We start from the raw sequence: 20,444 nt of genomic DNA on the forward strand, positions 1-20,444 counted from the left end.
ACCCATGAGCTAAGTAAGAATAGCTTCTATGTTTTTAAGTAATTGAGATAAAAAGCAAAGAAAAAAATTTCATAATATAAAAGTATTTGAAACCAATGTAGTTGTAAATAAAACTTTATTAGAACACTGTCATGGTGGCTGACTTCACACTATACCTAGACAAGACTTGTGTATCCTGTAGAACCTAAAATAGTTAATGCCTGACATTTCATAGAAGCTGACTGGGCCTCTGATTAATGGTACTCATGAGACTTAGTGACATGTCAAGAGTAATCATTCACCTCAGCTTCCCAGTTGTCTGCTCTTTGAAGATTCAGGTCTCATTCTTGTTCTGTTGTGTGAATGTCGTAGTGTCCTCTCTGTGTCACGTGTGTCATATGATGTGACTCGCTAAGGTGTCTTTTTATCAAAAGCTCAGTCTCTTGGAGAGGTGGTGGGTTTTCTCTTGAAACCTTGTGCTGGGCAATGGTTGTACTTAGGCTGTTGTTACATGCTCATTGGAGGACATGTGGCATTCCTGTGTTGTCCAGATGTTTGGATGATACAGGTTTTTACTGAAATGAAAGGCAGTAAAATTGAGAAGTGAACTTTTACCACACCTGGCATTTATGAGACTGTTCTGTCACATGGTTAAGGGGGGGACCCAAGATAGATGGCTCTTAGCCAGACCTGACCAATACACGTGAAGAGTGGGGCTGATGGTGTTGAGAGAGGTGACCCTTGGTTTGTGCTGGCCGCTCTGCTAGCTTACACCCGAAATAATCACACAGAAACTGTATTCATTTAAACACTGCCTGGCCCATTAGTTCTAACCTATTATTGGCCAATTCTTACATCTTAATTTAGCCTATTTCTCTTAATCTATGTATCACCACGAGATCATGCCCAGCCTGGGAAAGATTCAGCATGTCTGACCTGGTGTCTCCGGAAAACTATAACTATCTATCTATTCTTCAACTCCATCAAAGACTCCAGAAGGATATATTACCTAAGTAAACAAGAAATAAGCAACTTCCAAAACTCTAGAAATGACAGAGACATCTCGCTGCCTGTACAGTCACCCAAAGTTCTTCTGTATGGTTGGGGCATCCATCTTCAGCCTACAGGCCCATAGTTTCCAGCAGACATTTCCATGAAGCTCGAAATTTTAAAGACAGTTTAGTCACTTTCTTCTGTGTCCTGCAGAATGTCTTGCAGGACATTTTTCTTTCATGAAACAGGAACCCCAAAGGACCATCTCATCTCTAGGCAAGTTAAGCAGTCATCTCTCTGTGGGTTCTTCATGTCCAGTTTATGAATCAGTCCAGGCAAGAGCAGTTTCTTACCCAAATGACTAACCAACTCCATAAGGAGCCTCTTTGATGCCCATCTTCCCCTTGAAGTAGATTGGTACTACCAGGAGCAGATGTGTCTCATTGTCATGAAAAGCCCTAAGTTATTAAAACATTAAATGTCATATTCTGTAGTCTTTGAAGGATATGAAGAATGCCTATCCATCTGAAATGCACATCTAGAAAATCTAACTAACATGACTACAAACTTGACTATTATAAAGATTATCTATTAACCTATATTTCTTAATTATACATTACATTTTTAAATGAACTACACAATCACAATACCTTAATCAAGAGCAGAAATATTGACCTTAAAGTTATATCAATAAAGCAAAATCCATACCAATGCAAATTATTTATTTCTATATCAGATGGTGGCTTTGCAAAAAGGTGGGCTGAGGCAGGGTCGCCTCGTTGGGGACTCAGTGTCATTGTGGCTGTGATGGGCAATAGGAGAACTTTGATAGCCAGCTTGTCTGAAGATTTTTAGCTCAAGTTCTTTCAGGAAATGAATCCAAGACTCCAATTTTCTTTCTTTGCTGTTCAGTCTTTTCCAGTGACAAAATCACCTCACGGGTACTACTTTTTCCTTGTCGTTCTCACACAAGGTCTCCATGTGTAGCCAAGTCTAGCCTTGATCTCAAGATCCCTCTGCCTCAGGCTCCTGATTGCTCCTATTATAGGTTGGTGCTACCATTCCTGGCCAACATTTTCTCAGTCTTATAAAATGACTCCTCCCTTGTCTACTTCATCTGGCCCTCCTTTCTTAGGCCCTGTTGGTGGCAGTAATTATAAGAGTTAATATTTATAGTATATTCCATGTATATGAATGCTTCATGTAGATCACATCACTTAGTAATGAACACAGCTACCCTGTGAGGTAAATAATGTTTATACCATTAAAAATATTTTAGATTTTTTTGTTTGTTCCAGGCTTCACAACAGAATGGACGTTACAGAGCCATCTCGCATCTCCCTAGCTGGTTTCTTAAAGTAGTGAAAATTAGCAAGTGCAAACAAATGAAGTTTGAAATACTCACTTTTCAGACTTACCAGTACTTTTCCTTGTCCTTGCTACAGCTAGATACCATCATTGGTAATTGTTGACTTGGGGTGCCTGAGTGACACCCTCTTACAGGGCCCAAGGAGTTTGCTGTCATTCATAGAGGCCAGCCGTGTTGCCACAGCTGCTTAATATTTGTCAAGCCTGCTGAATAATGAGTCTTTTTTTTTTTTTTGAGACTATGTAGCCCAAATTGCCCTCAAACTCATGATCCTCCAACCTCAGCCTTCTAAACACTGGGATCACAGATGTGTGCTGTTGAGCCCAGCACCAACTTTGGAGAGTAGGTGATAATTTGTAAGTAATTTTAGTATTTCCTCCTGCTGCAACAGAATACCAGAGACTGGGAAATTAAAAAACAAAAGATTTTTTTTTGGTTCATGTTCTGTCTATTTAGAATTGGGTATCTATATGTGATGAGAGCCATGTTGCCTCAAGTGATAGCAGGAATTGAAGAACAAAGAGATGTGTTGGATACATGTTGGGGAACCCTGCTTCATGACAACCTCAGCTTTTGTAGCAACAATCAGTCCAATCCTGGCTTCAGCAGTTGTCTTCTCATGAGAGCTGGGGCTCCACGACCCAAGCCTCTCTGCTTGACCACAGTTCTTGACCCTGGCTCATTACCGCCTTGAGTCTCAGCAGCAGTTTTGGTGGAGATGCACCACACTCAAACCACAGAGATAGAAAAGACTGCGGGCCTCTGCTGACTCAAGACACAGGCTGGGCGCCAAGGTTCTATTGATCTCCAGCCCAGCAGTTCAGGGACACCCATGGGGAGAATGTTGGTGTATGGCAACCTCTAATCCATGCTTCTGCAGTGACTTCAGAATAGTTCTGGGAAAGCAAATAGGTTTGTTGACGCTGTGGCCTCTGTGATAGGATCAGCCCTGGAGGTTGTGGGCAGAGTGGACTGTGAGAGACTGACCCCTGAGCACTTTGTGGACAGTCAGAGGCAGAGTTCATGAACTTGGAACCCGGACTTGGATATTCTTTCCTCGTTTGGGAAAAAGGGGTAGGGAGATGGAGAAGGGGACTCAAAAAATCATAGCACGAAGCTGACAGGGCTGTGGCAGCCGGTTCTGAGTACCTCAGGCCCTAGTGAACAGTATCTTTTGGCTTCTTTTATCCGGACTTTAGGGCAGATGGGTAGTTCTTGAGGGTACTGGTTGGACTCAGGGAGTGGGTTTAGTATTCCAGCTTGAGGGTTTGGAGTCCAGTCTTCACCTGGAGACAGCAGCTCTTCACTCTATGTTGCTCCCTTGCTGGTGTTGGGGGTGTTTGTGAGTGGAGTTGTAGCACAGGTAGGGAACAGGTTAGGGAATAAGGAGATAACCTAGGGGTAGAGAGAACGGTCCAGTGTATATTCTCAGGATGGGCATTACTGACAAGTGACATTGCGCAGAAAGCTCTTCCTCAGGGAAGAATTTGGAAAGTAAACAGTTCATTGGTGGTCATAACCCTTGTACTCTGGTTGCAAAGCACATGGCTGTCAAAGGCTACACACACTCAGATGTCTTCAGGCAGTTGGAAACATAAATAAATGAGATAGGTGAAAGCATGGAGAGTCATAGAGCCTCTCCCAGGCTTTGCATGCTCACACGTAATAGAGAAAACCAGCTGTGTGGATGCCATGTTGCTTGGCCACTGCTGCTCGTCCTCAGCATTGGGATGACAGAACTGCCAGTGGCCATTTTTGCTTAGCCTTTACCCCCACAGAGAGGGTCACCCAGATCTAATTAATGGCTTGTATGTGGCCAGATGAGAAAGTGTTCTTATTTTTTAGATGCTGATCACCATAATTAAAAAAAAAAAAGAACAATGTCAATTCTCCCTGTTCTTAAAGATTTTAAGAAATATCCTAGAAAAGTGGGCATGCTGGTACACCCCAGCACATCAGAGCTGAGGGCGAGCATCACAGATTCGGGGTCATCCTGGGCTACAAATTCTGCAGTGTCTTACAAACAAATGAACAAAACATTGTCATCAAACAAAAGATACTACTAGATTCAACAATGAAGCCTTGATTTAGCACCCCGATTTATCTTATGATAAATGGGTAAAGGGAGAAAGAGCTGGGATCTTAGCATGTCTGCAGATGGAAACTGAGCCCTTCCAAGTGGTCTGGGGATCTGTGGTCAGTCTCAATGCCTATAATGCCTGCATTACTCTCTATGGCACAGTTCATGAGCTGGGCAAGAGCCTGGAGATTAAAAGAACACACAAGAGACACGGGCCATTTGCGAGGAGAGAATGCGTAATGCCGTTTATTCAAGTTTAGGAAAAACCTTATATGCCTAGCTGCTGCACAGTGGAATTCCCCCCAGGCAGGTGGAAAATTACCAAGCCCAAGATGGAGTAAACAATGGCCCTATAGCTAACCACCAGGCGGGCAGAGGGAGCACAGGAACAAACAGGATGTTTAGCCAGAAATTGCAACAAGATGTCTGGCCAGAAACTGTCCTCAAGATGAACCTGGGAAGAGGGGCAGACCCCTGGGCCCTCCAGGTCCCCCCTTTATATAAATTACATGACTAGGCCTGTTTTGGGTGGCATTGAATGTCAGGCAACACCCCTACCTGTCATGGGAAAGCATCCACGTAAAATACAAGTTCAGCCAGATTCTCGGGGGCAATAGCTAAGAGAACTTGTCGAATGGCGATATTAACCTGTGCTTGCCTCTGGCTCTGGCACCATGAAAACATGAAGATGATGCTCCAGCACATATAAGCACTCCTTAAGGAGGCTGTGCCTGCTCAGTCCTTAATGAGTCTGCCTGCAAATTGGAGCCCTTTAAGTAAGGTCTCAGCGCTGGTGGGAGGAACCCTGGTATAGTTAACTAGAATAATCTCAAGAGCCAATTTGTAAATTGTGTACTCCAGGGTCCATAAATAACAGCATTAAGCATTTTCACTGTATCTGTTAAGTTTTAACCTAGCAGTGGTCTTTAACCAGAACCAATTGCAAATTTAACTGCAATATTCATCAGTGAATTTAGCTCATTTTGAGTGGCCAAGGCATTTGCAACCTGCCCTATAAGGTATTGTGCTAGTAGAAGCAACTAACTGTCTAATGGTAAATCTAGCAGCCATAGCCGCAGTGGCAGCCATAACAATGGCACCATAATGGCGGTTGTAACTCCAAAATCTCTTCTTGTTCGATGCAGGATGAGTTGATCATCATGGGATGTGTTGATAGGTAGAGGAACAATCCTCGGCACCCGGATACCACAGCCAGCTCCTCGGGACCCCAGCACCTCTTCAGTTGACAAATCTGCTCAGAACATTTTAAAACTCCAGAAATATTAGCAGGATGATAAAGTACAATTTTTTGCTGGATGGGAATTAAGAGTCCAGGGGGAGGTGGTAATGCACCCAACCCAAAGTATGGAAAGACTCCAATCATAATTCAAAGGCCCAGGCTAGCAGCAACTGACTGGAGCTGGGCAAATTCTGCTATCAGAAGTTTCTACAACTGAGGAATTTTCCAAATTCCTGTGATAATATTTTGGGTGGTATCCAAAGGTACAACGGGTTTACCTGTGCTGAAATTGGTAGAAGGGAAATAGGCCACACAGGGCTATTCAATCCCACTGGCATCAGAGACAGAGGATTCTTCACCAGTGTCCATCTGACCTCTGGGCTCTGTCCTGTCCTCAGGCTTCTGGACAGGAAAATCCACAGCACGCACCAGGCACTCAGGTACCCATACTGGACTGTCAGCATCCTGTGGGAAAACACAAACAGCCCCTCTCCCCCATACCAGCACGGGATCTGGACCACACCAAGTGCCATCTTTCATTTGACATGAGGCATCCCAGAAGAAACTGACTGCCAATGCTGGTCAGCAGCGGTATGAGATTGACCATTTGTACAACAATCAATTCAGTTACCTGAGCAGAGTTAGCATCAACAGGCTGAATATCAAAATCAGGAGGGAGGCCACCACAGCTCTCCCAGTGGAAGAACCATCAGTAAACACATTCTGAGCCCCTGCTGGAGGTTGTAAAGAAATAATTTTAGGGAAGTGTACCGGATGATATTTGAAAAAGGTGACCAACTTATCAGAAGGATAATGATTATCAAACCTGTAGGGATTAGTGCATAAAAACAAGGCCCAGTCTTCAGCAAAATTTTGCAGCCAAGTTATTTCTGCCTGGGTATATGGTGTAATAATCTTATCAGGTAACATTCCAGAGGTTTGCAAACTAAGTTGATATCCTTTCTGAATAACATGCAGCATAGCAAATAGATATAACAATTTTTGCAGATGACACATGTTTATGTACCCATAAATGGGTCCTTGCTGCCAAAAAACTGCAGTAGTTCTATGCTGAGAGGGAAGAATTACCAACAGCAGAGGCTGGCTATAGTCGGCCTAATGAATATGAGCAGAGGCAAGCTTTTCCTCAATTAAAGTAATACATTGCCTTGCCCAAGGTGTCAACTTATGGAAGGAGGTTGGATCTGGATTCCCCTGCAGAATGTCAAAAAGTGGTTTTAATATTCAGGAGGATGCCTATATGTTTTTCTTTGGGTTCTCCTTCTTATTTAGCTTCTCTAAGATCACGAATTATAGGCTCAATGTCCTTTGTTTATAGCTAGAAACCAAATATGAGTGAGTACATGCCATGTTCCTCTTTTTGGGTCTGGCTTACCTCACTCAGGATAGTGTTTTCTATTTCCATCCATTTGCCTGAGAACTGGGTCTGAAAAAGCCTGGGATAAAACCGGTCTTGCTGAACATAGAGGACAATGAGGACTACTGAGAACTCAAGAACAATGGCAATGGGTTTTTGATCCTACTGCATGTATTGGCTTTGTGGGAGCCTAGGCAGTTTGGATGCTCACCTTACTAGACCTGGATAGAGGTGGGTGGTCCTTGGACTTCCCACAGGGCAGGGAACCCTGATAGCTCTTTGGGCTGACGAGGGAGGGGGACTTGAAAGGGGGAGGGGGAGGGAAATGGGAGGCAGCGGTGGGGAAGAAACAGAAATAATAAATAAATAAATAAATAAATAAATAAATAAATAAATAAATAAATAAATAAATAAAGTGGTTTTAAGACTCCAGTAGGAATTTCCAGACTGGGCCGGACCCAATTGAGGTCTCCAAGCAATTTTTGAAAATCATTCAAAGTTTGTAGTTTATCTAAGTGAAGATTAACTTTCTGTGGTTTTACTCCTGTCTGCAACAGCTGATGCCCCAAGTATTGATATGGAAACTGTTGTTGTACCTTTTCGGAGGCAGTCATCAACCCAGTATGTGCTCGGCATTCCTGAAAGTCAGCCAATGCCTCAAGAACTATATCTGGGTCCTGTCCAGCTAATAGGATATCATCCATATAATGAATGATAAACAGTTGAGAACACTTATACCTTATCGGGGCAATAACCCAGGCCACAAACATTTGGCAGATGGCAGGACTATTGGCCATGGCCTGGAGTAATGTTACCCATAGTAGTGTCTATATGTTTCCTTGAAATTTATAGACGATACACTGAAAACAAATTTATCAGAGTCTTTTTGGTCTATATGGTTCCTTGAAATTTATAGATGATACACCGAAAGCAAATTTATCAGAGTCTTTTGGATGCAATGGAATGGTGAAAAAAACAATCCTTAAGGTCAATAACTAAAAGATGGTATCCTGCAGGAATACCCACAGGCTGAGGCAACCCAGGTTGAGTAGCGCCCACTATTTCCATACACTTACTGCTCTAAGATCTTGCAGCAGCCTCTGCTGCTTTTTCTTAATAACAAAGATACAAGTATTCCAGGGAGAAGCTATTCCTGGACCAGGGTATGAGCAGCCTGTAATTTTTCTTTACTTAGGGACCATTGCTCTAACCATACAGGTTTTTCATTTTATGGGAATGCGTTCTAGCTGTTCTGCAGTGGCCCCTAAGACAATTTCCCAACCCTGCATGCTGTCCAGGTGACTGTTGTATAATTTTCTCGTCCTCTAAAATTTGCAGGTCTCCCTACAGATCTTTGCCCAACCCCTGCCCAGGGACAAAGCCCTGGTCTGTTAACATGCACTGCACAGGTTCAGTGGTCAGGATTGCTCCCATAGTTTGTAAAACATCTCTCCCCAACAAATTAAGAGGAAGGTGTTTCAGGACAAATGGTTTTAAAATGCCCTTATTGCCTTCTTCATCCTTTCAATCTAAATATTGGATACTGCACTCTGGAGAACTGGCCATTCCTACCCCCTGTAGAGTCGTAGAGGCTGGCTGTAGAGACCAGGCTGCAGGCCAGTGTTTTTTAGCAGTCACAGAAGAATCAGCCCCTGTATCTGGAAGGTCTTGGAACCTTTTCCCATTGATTGTTAATCTAAGTGTGGGGTGGTTCTCTAAACTAGAAACCCCCAAAAGCTCCAGGGAATCCCGTGGAGCCAAACCCCTTGTCACCTCTTTCTTGTTTAGTAGGGAAAAAGCACTGGTTGAGCTAGGGTGGGCAAACACCTGGATTCTCCCTAGGCTGACTGACCTTCCCTTTACCTGCAGGGCAATTCCTTTTGAAATGTCCCATTGAAAACAAGTCCTTGATGTAGCTTCACCTTGTCTTCCCCTAAGGGCAGAAACAATCACCTGTCCCATCACTGTGAGTGCCATCAATGTCCCTGCATAACCGGACATAGTCATTTAAACTCTTATTCCTATGGGGGCGTGTAGCTTCCTAACAGTATTTGTTAGCATTTTCATAGTCCAATGCTTTATGGCAGGCATAGTTGTGTCCACACCCCCCAAAATGTGACCTCCCAGCTGTAACAGGGTAAGGTTCTGGAGGGTCCTTGAAGGATCTTAGACAGTTGTTCCCCTGCTCCTTTATTAGGTAGAACTTTCCACATTTCCACAGCTGCTATCTGAGCATAAACAGCAGGTCAAAAGCGATCTGTGCTGCTAAGCCTGCACACTGCTCTGCACCAGTTAACACGTCAAGGTTATGCAGTGTGGTCACCTCTCCATAACAGTCTCCTCCTGAAAGACAAGCTCTGCAAAGCTGCATCCAACTACTGGGCGCAAGGTTGAGTTCACAAAGGATTCCACTAAAGCCACAGTGAGTGAGTATGGAACTCACAGGGCATGAGCTCCACAGGCCATAACTGCTTCTTTAGTTGCTTACTGTCCTTAAAGGCCAGAGGGTTATGCTGCCTGATCCTCTGTCCTTGCAGATCAATAATTTCCACAACAGGTTAAATTTGCCTTTCTCTACTTAGATTATTTAGTCTAACTTGGATCTCTTGGATTTCTGCCTCCAATCTATAGGGGCAGAAGCAGCAGCAAAGGGATTTGAAGCGGCAAGGAATGGATTCTGCCACGGAGGTCTCATGGAGACATCTCTGTTTGCTTCCTTCCTTTCTTCTTTTTCTAACTTCTTTCTTTAGCAGTACAGTCTTTCTCTTCTATATCCCTTCAGTACTTTTTTTTTTTTATGCTCCCAGTCAGGAATATTAAAGCCCCCTGCTTGTAGAAACCAGGGACTGTACTCTCTCAAAAAATTAGGCAATAGCTGGGCGGTGGCAGCACACGCCTTTAATCCCAGCACTCGGGAGGCAGAGGCAGGTGGATCTCTGTGAGTTCGAGGCCAGCCTGGTCTACAAGAGCTAGTTCCAGGACAGGAACCAAAGAGCTATGGAGAAACCCTGTCTCGAAAATCAAAAAAAAAAAAAAAAAAAAAAGGCAATAAACCACCTTACACAAAAGAAAACTGTCTTAATGAACTCTTGTGCTGTCTTAGTTTTAATACTGGTGCCTTGCTTTTCTAAAAGAACTGTCAATTGGCCCGTCAACACTGTATCACTAGCACCCATTTCAGTTCACCCTCTCCATCAGTTTCTTACCTGCTGGCCAGCATTCCGAGGGCTATTCTACTTCCTGGTCTCACTGGTGGATCTCCAACTGTAATGCCTGCGTTACTCTTTGTGGTACAGTTTGTGCTACTGTATTGTGCACTACTGTTTATTCAAGTTTAGGAAAACCCTTCTATACCTAACTGCTGAACAATGGAATTTCCCAGGCAAGTGGCCCTATTGTAATGGATTAATTAAAATGCTGCAGGATCCCCTAGTGGTTGCAGCAGGCCATGAGACCAAGAAGCAGGTTCCCAGCAGCCAGTCCCAGGCAGCACACGAGACCATGCCACAGGTCTCCGAAGGCGGCTGGTCCCCGGTGGTGGGTGAGAGATAGATGGATAAGCACATCCTGCAGAGTGAGGTTGGATATTTATTTAGTGGATTATGGAGGGGAAAGGAGAAGGAGAGAAGAGCCGAGAGGCGGAGGGAGAGAAAGAGAGAGACAGAGAGGGAGTTGGAAGCTGCCTCTTTCGAAAAGGAAAAGGAAGAGACTCAGGCTGTAAGGAGGAAGGAAGATATGCCTGTCTCAGTGGCTGGGGGAGGGAGTGTATGTGGTTGTTTCTTAAAGAGACAGGACAGACCATTACACCTATAGCTAACCACCAGGGGGGCAGAGGGAGCACAGGAACAAATAGGATGTTTAGCCAGAAATTGCCATAAGATGTCTGGCCAGAAACTGTCTTCAAGATGAACCCCGAGAGGAGAGGAGGGGTAGACCTGTGGGCCCTACAAATGCCATATAGTCTGGTGGGGCTGCTAAAGTATATGGGATCTACTCTCTACCTTCATAAAGTTCACGGAGAGGCAAACCACCAGGTTCCATCTTATGTTCCCTATAGTCCATTTAAAGATTCCGTAAATGTGTGTGCTTCATTAAAAAAGAATTCCTCAGACCATGCTCTCCAAATTTGAGAGTGTTTGAGATTGAAATGAAAACATTTGCTCAAGTCTCTGTTGCATTAAATTTTAAATTAAAACTGTCCCGTCTTGTAAAACAGGCTGTGCATGTCCCTTGGCTGTCCTGGAACAGGCCATCCTCCTGCCTCTGCATCCTGGGTGTTGATATGTGAAATATGAATACAGTGGAGATCATCAGTGGCCTCACCTGGTTGCACATACTTACTCTAGAAGTAGAAAAGTCACTTGAGGTTGCTGTTTTCATCGGGTATGCATAGATACTTATATGACCTTACATACAGATAGGAAATGTAGAATTCTGTTCTTACATGTTTCATAAGGTTCTTTCTTGGGGGTAAAATCCTCAGCTCTGCTAAGAATACTTATAGAGACTTCTGGCCCAGGATTTCCAAAGCCACACCCCACTCTGCCTCACTCAGGTAGATCTTCTGACTGCCTTCCTCTGCCTATGGAGGAGGTCATCATGCCTTCCACTGCCTCCAGAGCAGAGCTAAGGCTGCTGGACTTTTCAGCTCGGTGGTGACCATCCCAGCCACTGAACCCCTGAAGGTTCACCTTGAATCTTTAGGGTGTGGATCTATGGGTGTTGCTGACTCTTAAAGACAACGGCAGGATCAAATTAAGAGTCATTTATTTGCAAATGTAAGAGTAAGCCAGCCTGTGCTCATCTTGCTGTGATTGATCATTTGCCACGTTGTCTGCTGTCTGCTCAGGTCCTGTTTTTGGGCTCCAAGGTGGAATTTAATGCTAGGTATTGAGATGGGTCCTCCAAGTAACACCCCCTTTGGGGCATTTTCAGCCGTGGTGCCTTTTGTCTGTGTCTGGCAGGAGGTCCTGACAGTGTGCCCTTTTCATAAGTCAATGATTTGCCTTTATGTGGCCTGTATTTCAGAGAGCTGCTGGGTAATATTCACAAGGAGATAAACTATATCTAGGAAAAATGGTGGCCGTTCAGAATTGGACTTAGTTTGCTCCAAACCCTATAAAATGTTGTTTGATTTTAAACATTTCTTGAAGTGTTCACATTTTGGTTAATTATGCCAGTAAATAAAAATAACTATTGTACTATGGTTTGTGGGCTTGGCTTTAGAAGGATAAGGAGTCTATTGTTACCTTGTGTAATTAGTTCAGTCCTCATTATTCACCCTGGAATGCTGACCATGTAGACTAGAAAACCTGCAGCCTTGTCACTTGCTAAAATTCAGGCTGCTCTGTGTTTCAGCTTCTTTTGCAAAAGCTGCTTCATTCAGTCGGTTCCAACCAGCTGAAACAACCTGTCTATTCCTCAGGCAGGCCAGGCTTAGCAAGGCCAGGCAATGGTGACCTTGGGTTCCTGGAATCTGTTGAGACCTGCCAGTAGATGAGGCAGGCTGCTCAGTGCTTCCTGGACTCAAGGCCACGGGATTCAGGGTCAGGCAGACCTTAAATCTTAAATTGTAAGTTGTATAGTTATTGGGACTGGAGGTTAACTTTTCCCAGATGTGGTGTCAACACCTGTAAGATGGGGGTACACTGTTGAAATATGGAGCAGCGGCAGGGCTGCGTCCCCAACACCCCGGCCGCTTGGCTAGCTCATGCCCGAAATAACAACACACAAACTGTATTCATTTAAGAACTGCTTGGCCCATGAACTCTAGCCCTTACAGGCTAATTCTCGCACCTGGACTAGCCCATTTCTAATAATATGTGTAAGCACCCCAAGGTGCGCTTACCAGGAAGATTCTAGCCTACGTCCATCGTGGGTTGGAGGAGCTTCATTGCGTGCATCTGCCTGGGATGGCATGGCGTCTCTGCTCTAGAGCAGAGCTGTCGAGTCTACCCAGGAGAGCTGAGCAGAGTCTGACCTCACTTCCTCTTCCGCCCAGCATCCTATTCTGTTTATTCCGCCCACCTATGTTCTAAGCTATGAGGCCAAGCAGTTGGTTTATTATAATTAACCAATTACCTTCCTCTATCAGTACACATAGCTTATGGTCTCTGGAAGGTTTAAATTAGATGATAGATGTAACACCTGCAGCTCTGTGAGAGTCAAGTTTACAGCAGTGCAGTCTCAGGCCACACTTTTACAAGTTATGTCCCTCTCCTGACTCCTTTTGCCATCCACATTCCCTAGGTCCTTGAGCAAGGTTTACCTGCTCGCCTAGGCCCCCTACCTTGCCCTCTTGCTCTGGCATTCTCTTTGGGGGCTTTCCCCAAAGAGCTCTTAGTGGGTCTGGACCACCATAAGAGCCATGCCAAGGCTTGAGGCACCGTGTTGAGTGGAATGGACTGAGAGGTTCTCAGGGATCATCAGCTGAACTGAAAGGGCAGCTTTGGGGTTTGGTGAGGAGGAAGGGTGTTAGGACTGGAATCAAGGAACTTTGCTGTATTTGAATCTTGAGAGAACACAGATACGGGATGTCTATTGAAGATGCCCTTCCATTATTTTATAATAGGTGAAATGAATGACTTTGTGAGACCCTCAAGCTGTAGCCTAAAGGGCAGAGAAAGTCAAGCCTGACCGTTTTAGAAGACAGGGTCTCACTATGTAGACCAGGCTGGCCTTGAACACACAGACATCGTCTCCCTCAGTCTTCCCAACTGCTGTGATGCGTCAGTCCCCCTCTCCATCCCCTGATTGAACTGACCTTGACCACTCTTGGCTCTCACCCACCAGATTGACAGGCTCTGCAGTGTAGTCAGGTGAGCCTGCTCTGCCTTCTCCATGCCCACCTGTCTATACCCCAAGAGGAGATGACCTCTGTGTTCTATGCCAGGGGTGCCCTTGACCTCCACCTCCCTGTTTGGATAGCCCAGAGATGGAGGAGGCAGTCCCCTCGGCTTGTCTCCTCTGGAGTTGTGCCGCTGCAGGATGCTCGTTGCTTTCCCACTGCCACATCCACAGCCTTTCAAGACTCCCCTTGCTGAGCATGTTCCCTGTCTCTGCTGGACTTCTGGCTGATACCGCACATTTTAAGAAGGGTGACCTTGAAGGTCTCTTTATTTTCACACTGAGGTTAAGAAAGGAAGGTGTCAGTGAGGTAAGTAAGTGAGAGAATAGGGTTAGGTTCCATTCACCTTCAGTGTTCACAAAAGGCCCCCACCTTAGGCACTTGTCTGTATTATGTTCCGAATAGGGGGTTCTGCACAGAGTCACAGCCATAATCTTATAAAGCAGAAACAAAAAGAGCACAGCAGATAATCACCCGTTCTGGCTCTTGTTAGTTTGATCTGTATGGATGATGTTTTGGGAGCTTTAAAGAAAGGTTTGAGCCTTGCAGACCTAGGATGCAGCAGTCTCTGCTCTGCAGGACCTCAGGTTGTGAGAAGTGGGGAGATGAGCATCATGGGTGTGGAGACAGGAAGAAGGGTGCATTCAGGGCTTTCAAAGTTCATAGCCTGGGAGACAGGGCAACTGGGCAGTCACATGAGAGAGAGGGGAAGAGAGTCTATTTTGGTGTGTGGTGCTTTCATGCAGATTTGGGGAGGATTTGAAAGTTTTAGGTTCATGCTCCTAGTGCAGTCTCTGTGAACTGTTTGTAGAGCAGGAAGAATTCAGTTCCTTCCTTTCCTCTTCCTTCTCCTCCTTCTTTTCTTTTTTCTCCAGGAAGCTCCCTCTCCCTCCTCTGTTGAAATAAGAGCGGCGGGGCTGCGTCCCCAGCACCCCGGCCGCCTGCTAGCTCATGCCCGAAATAACAACACACAAACTGTATTCATTTAACTGCTTGACCCATTTCTATCTAGCCTCTTCTAGGTTAATTCTCACATATTAATTTAGCCCATTTCTAATCATCTGTGTAAGCACCCCAAGGTGAGCTTACCGGGAAGATTCTAGCCTCCGTCCATCCTGGGTCGGAGCTGCCTGGGAGAGCGGAGCCTGGAGTCTCTGCTCCAGAGAGCAGAGCTGTCGGGTCTCTCCGGGAGCAGAGCAGAGTCTGACCTCACTTCCTCTTCCGCCCAGAATTCTATTCTGTTTACTCCTCCCACCTATGCTTTAACCCATCAGGGCCAGCCAAGCAGTTTCTTTATTGCTCAATGACCTTACTCCATCACTCCTCCCTTGAGTAAGGTGGGGAGTGGCTGAGCATGACTGTACAGTCCTGCTGCATACTATCTTTTAGAAATGAGAAAAACTTCCACACTGAGAGGGACTATTTGGAGGTGCATTTCCGCTGTGCGTACTGCACTCACCCTGTTGTGTAGCTCTTATCTCTGTCAGCTCTCCACACTTGGAATTCCCACAAAGAAACCCCCAAGTTGAGCTCACTTGTAGCCAGGCCTTGTCCCTTTCCAGCCCCTGTGACCCCTTGCCTGTGTTCCGCTTCTGTGGATATTTTATATAACTGAACTCATACACTATGTGGACTCATGTGTCTGGCCTCTGTCATCATTTTAAGATCCAGCCATGTATCAGGAGTCAGTACCCCATTCCTCTTTGTGGACCAGTGAGTTTTCTGTTGTATGGCTTGCACTTTTGGTTGTGTAGATAGTACTTCTGCAACACCTCCAGCAGCTTCCTGGTGCAAAGGCTCCGGCATCTGGAGCCCCTGGGAAGGGAAGGGATGGGGGCGGGGGGGGGGGGGGAAGCTTCCCCTGAGATGGGAGCACTTCTTGAAGTTTGACAAGTCCCTTATCTGTTCACACCTCAGGGTCTGCTTTCTGCCCAGAGGGAAGAAGCAGGCCTTTCAGGTTCTCTTTTGTCTCCCTGTGCCAGGGCAGGGCTAGTATCTGTGATCTTGGCTTGTGTAACCTGAACCTTACATGCTACCTGGGCGGACTGAGAACTCTGAAGGGGCCTGAGGAATGCTTACTGCTTTCCCTGTGGGGGTGGAAACTGATGTGGGAGGGGACTTTTTCATGCAGGTAACTTTGGTCTGCTGTTTTTGAGCCTGAGAGTATCAGTCTCTGTTATCTCAGCACCAGGCATAACCCGGCTTTTACTTCCTTCTGGAAGCATGACCTTTCTGTTGCTAGCATTTTAAAAGCATGTATGAAGTGCCCACCTGGCCAGGTGTCTTCTTAGCTGGTGTGGAAGAGGCTGGGGTGTGACTGGCCTGAACTGGGCTCATGCTGTGCTCATCATTGACCTGAGCTGATCCCGGGAGAGGAGTAATGGGCCGTTAAGGATTTTTACTGTACAGTTGAAGGTTAAGGCAAACGTCAGTTTACCTCACTCTGTTGTGTGAACCAGTGTGTGTGACTTTCCTTCAGCAGACAGTGCAAAAGCAGGTAGCTGAGTGGTAAGTGTTGGTGTAGTGGCACAGGGAGAGCAGAAACCTGGCCCTGCCTGCCTCAGCACCAGGCACAGAGCATGCTCACTCTGTTTGTCTGTCTGTCTGTCTCTCCCTTCCTTCCTTCCTTCCTTCCTTCCTTCCTTCCTTCCTTCCTTCCTTCCTTCCTTTCTTCCTTCCTTCCTTCTGTTCTTTCTTTTTATTATTATTTTTGTTAAGACTGGAAAGGAATTTTTAAACCTTCACTGATCCCTAGTGTATTTCTCTCCACATTAGGTGGCAGAGCTGCTGGTTATACACAGGTCCTCTGTAATTGAGCACCAGGCTTCAAATCCAGGCCCTGCCACTCACCTTCTTACTAATGAGTTGTTTGGAGCATTGAGTAGTGTTGGAGAGCTGTTTAGAACATGTCTGGTAGTCAGCGCTCTGCGACTTGAACACACGGGGACTCAGCTGTGTTTCCTTTTCCTCATCATGTGATTTTACCTGTGCCAGTGACTTAAGGTACACAAGACCCAGACCTAGAAATACCACACCCTGCTTTTGCATACATCCTTGTTTGACATCCCCTGCCACATTGCACCCAGGTCAGGTGTACCATTTGTCTGTCTCCCTAAGGCGCAGCTGCCTATCTCCTTTTCTCTGGGATAACAAGGCTGTTGGCTGCAGCCCTGGCATTTCAGAGGAGTGCTGGGCTCTTGCAGGTGCTTCATGCTGGCATGTTGTGGTAGTGCTCTCTGTCTCAAGTTACTTTTAGACTTACCTTATTTCCCTTGCTTTCCAGCAAACAGTTGGAGGGCAGGATGCAGGTCTTTTAGGATTTCAGGTGGTCCTAAGATGAATGAATTCCAGGAGGGACAAAAGCATATAGATACCGAGGAGAGATGTACTGTGGGTGGGTGCCAGGACTCAACCTTCCTAATGTGTGGAGGTTTTGTAGTTAAAGATTGTTTTTAAGTACTGGGCAAAATATGCTTGCTTTCTTGTGCTAGCCGTGAACTTCTTTATTTTCCTTCCTCTCCTGGGACCCATCACAGAGGCATTGATTGACATATTGCCTGACCTTGGGAATGCCTTTGCTCCTCCTCAGCTTGCTTGTTCTTTCCTGTGGCATTTTTGAGCCTGCAATATGAACTGTGTTCCTGCTCATGTGGAGGAGACAGTGGCAATGGAGGGGGAGGGTGCTGAGTTTTCCTGGGTGGTTACTGAAGAGACTTTTGAATGGGTGACATCTTAGGCACCTAGAAAAGAAGAAAGAAAGTTTTGTTGGCACTGTCCTTTGGCAAGAGGGAATAAATATGTAAAGTTTCTAAGGGGGAAATTAGTTTCAAGAATGTGAATGTCACCAAGAGTAGAGAGCTTGCTGGGTAGTTAAGGTAGACTTTAATTCTAAGGATGGTCGTAAGTTGCAGGACATTTCTCTTCTTTTTATTATTTTCTTTTTCACAATCACCATACTTTGGAAATTCCAATTTTCAAAAGCATGTATTTAAGAAACAATAAAACATACAACTGCAAATTACATTATATGTTGGGGAAATGATTTATGGCATGGTCTTTCTCGACCCCAAATGGAATATTGACATTGTCAACTAAATCATATTTCACTCCTTCTCAAAGTAGCATACCAGATGATTTAAAAAAAAAAAAAAAAAAAAAAGAGACTGCCGTCAGCTGACAGACTGAAGAAGGTGAACAATCCAAGCCCCCTGACTTTCCACTTCAGGCTTTACCAGTCTGCTGGCTCTGGACTTGGCTGTAGGAAGAGCCTTGGGTCTCCATTTCCATTTGTTCTGGCTCAGACAAACTTGGTTTGGCTTTTGTGTCTGCCTTAGTTCATCTCACAGAGGCAGGAGGGAGCACTGGCTTTTGGAGCCCCGAGAAGTCAGTAGCCTCATGGCCTCCATAGTTAATCCTGTGTCATTGACTTGAGCTCTCCCTGTCTTTAAAGTCCCAGACACACTGACTGTGGCCGCCATCCTTCCACAAATTCAAAGCCCACTCCCATTAACAGGTCCCCAGCTGCTCTGTTTCTGATTTGCATTTCCATGGCTGAATGAATCTGCTGACTTCCTTTTTCTCTTCCATTACAGGTCCTGTGCACAGGTGCAGGTGCGGGTGAGTACCTCGCTCCTTCCTATTCTTGTGTTGTTTGCTATTGTCCCCTAGTGGTCATAATGCTCACAGAAAACTGTGAAAATCCACTTACTTTCTGCTTTTCCTTAGAAGCCAAGTGAAAGTAGAAGCAGCAAGTGAAAAGAGAGTCAGTTCTTCAACCACAGCTATAAAAATTCTGTGTTTTCTGAGCTACGTGGGGGTGTACTCCTGCAGTTTCAACTCCTTGGGAGACTTTGTTCGGCCAGAGGTCTCTTGAACTAGAGAGTTTGAGGGAAGCCTGGGGGACACAGTGCAACCACCAGTTCATAAAAACATTGGGCTTTCTATGATTTTCTTTTGCCAGCCTATCCCCATGGATGAGAGAAATGAATTAAAACTGCAGTAGTTATTTTCCTATTGCATGTGCTGTTATTCTGCAAGCACTTTTTTGTGTTACTGTTTGACCTTTAAAATATGGTGTTGTGGAATTTTCAAATCTCTTCAGAAGCAGAGACAGCCTCCTTTGGTTTTTAGTATCAGCCTGGGGATGGGGCTGTAGCTCATGGTTGGGTACTTTCTCAGCATGTGTGGAGTTCAGGACTCCATCCTTAGAACAGTAAAGCAGAACAGAATTCCCAGTCCCCCTGAGTCCGAGGGTGGTGTGGAGGACCAAGCTCCAGCCATGGCTAGGCGCTTTCTTTCCTTGCTCTACAGGAAGACAAGATAAATATGCTTTTCTGACGATCTAGTAATGATGGTTTTTATAGCTAAATACATCCGTCTGAAAGCAATTCTGGGATCAGATCATTACTGTTGGAGTTGGAGAGATGGCACAATGGTTAAGAAGCTGGCTGCTCTTCCAGAGGACCTGGGTTCAATTCCCAGCACCCACATGGACCTCATAACTGCCTGTAATTTCAGTTTCAAGGAATCTGACACCTTCGCACAGACATACATGCAGGCAAAACAAGAATGCACATGAAATTAAAGTAAATAAATTATTTTTAAAAAGACCTTACTGTTTCTGTAGAAGAATAATAGTAGTTAGTATTTTAAAATTGCATATTCTTTTGGAAAAAAATTGGTAGCTTTTGTTTGTCTCTAAAATTCAGGAACATTTTTTTCACTTCTTACTGGATAAAAAACATCCTAGAGCCTAGGATTCCTTGAGATATGATTAGCTTGGTCTCATTGTGCTATGCAAAGTGGGACCAATCTACTGAACCCTTCTAATAAGGCAAATCTTCGTTAGCAACAGTAATATACAAAGGTTTTTACAAATAACAGGGAACCACACAGGTAGTATCAGATAAGCTAGTAGGGGGCTAGTAGGGGGCTGGAGCCACTGGTCTGCAGAATCCGACCCCAGAGCTATGCCAGTCACTGTCCATAGTTTATTTTCTTATAATTGAGGAGCTTCTCTTTGCACACAGGTGGCAGTTTTCTTCCTGTGTCATCACGGGACTCCCCCAGCCCCTGTGCCTGTATGCTAATGTGTTCTTCTTAAAAGTGTAGCAAGCTTTCTTGTCGGACTATCTTTGGATCACCAGCCCACAGATAATGACCTGGAGACTTCTTATTAATTATGAAAGCTTGGCCTTAGCTTTGGCTTTTCCCCAACCAGCTCTTATAACTTAATCAACCTTTTTTTTTTTTTTTTAATCTATGTTCTGCCACATAGCTTGGTTACCTATTCTTAGTGTTGCACATTTGACTGAGTCTGCTGGCGAAGTCTCCCATCTAGTTTTCTCCTCCTCCTCCTCCTCCTCCTCCTCCTCCTCCTCCTCCTCCTCCTCCTCCTCCTCCTCCTCCTCCTCCTCCTCCTCCTCCTCTTCCCCTCTCTTCCCTCCCTGGAAGTCCTGCTTATTTTCTCCGGCCTAGCAGCTGACCATTCAGCTTTTTATTAAACCTATCAGAAGGCATCTTAGGCAGAGACATACCTTTACAGTGTACACAAATATT

At 45.1% G+C, this 20,444-nt stretch overlaps 1 protein-coding gene across 1 annotated transcript in view; it reads left to right on the plus strand.

Annotated features, from left to right (window-relative positions):
- Window positions 1–20,444, plus strand: part of Ptprj (protein tyrosine phosphatase receptor type J) — a 166,250-nt gene that overhangs the window by 100,696 nt on the left and 45,110 nt on the right. The window contains exon 2 of the mRNA XM_050124239.1: window positions 18,479–18,503. Within this exon, the coding sequence (XP_049980196.1) occupies window positions 18,479–18,503 (25 nt within the window). The remainder of the gene's footprint in view (window positions 1–18,478; window positions 18,504–20,444) is intronic.

This window comes from Alexandromys fortis, unplaced genomic scaffold, assembly GCF_014885135.2.
Source record: "Alexandromys fortis isolate MF-2015 unplaced genomic scaffold, M_Fortis_MF-2015_v1.1 scaffold_222, whole genome shotgun sequence".
NCBI classification, from domain to species: domain Eukaryota; kingdom Metazoa; phylum Chordata; class Mammalia; order Rodentia; family Cricetidae; genus Alexandromys; species Alexandromys fortis.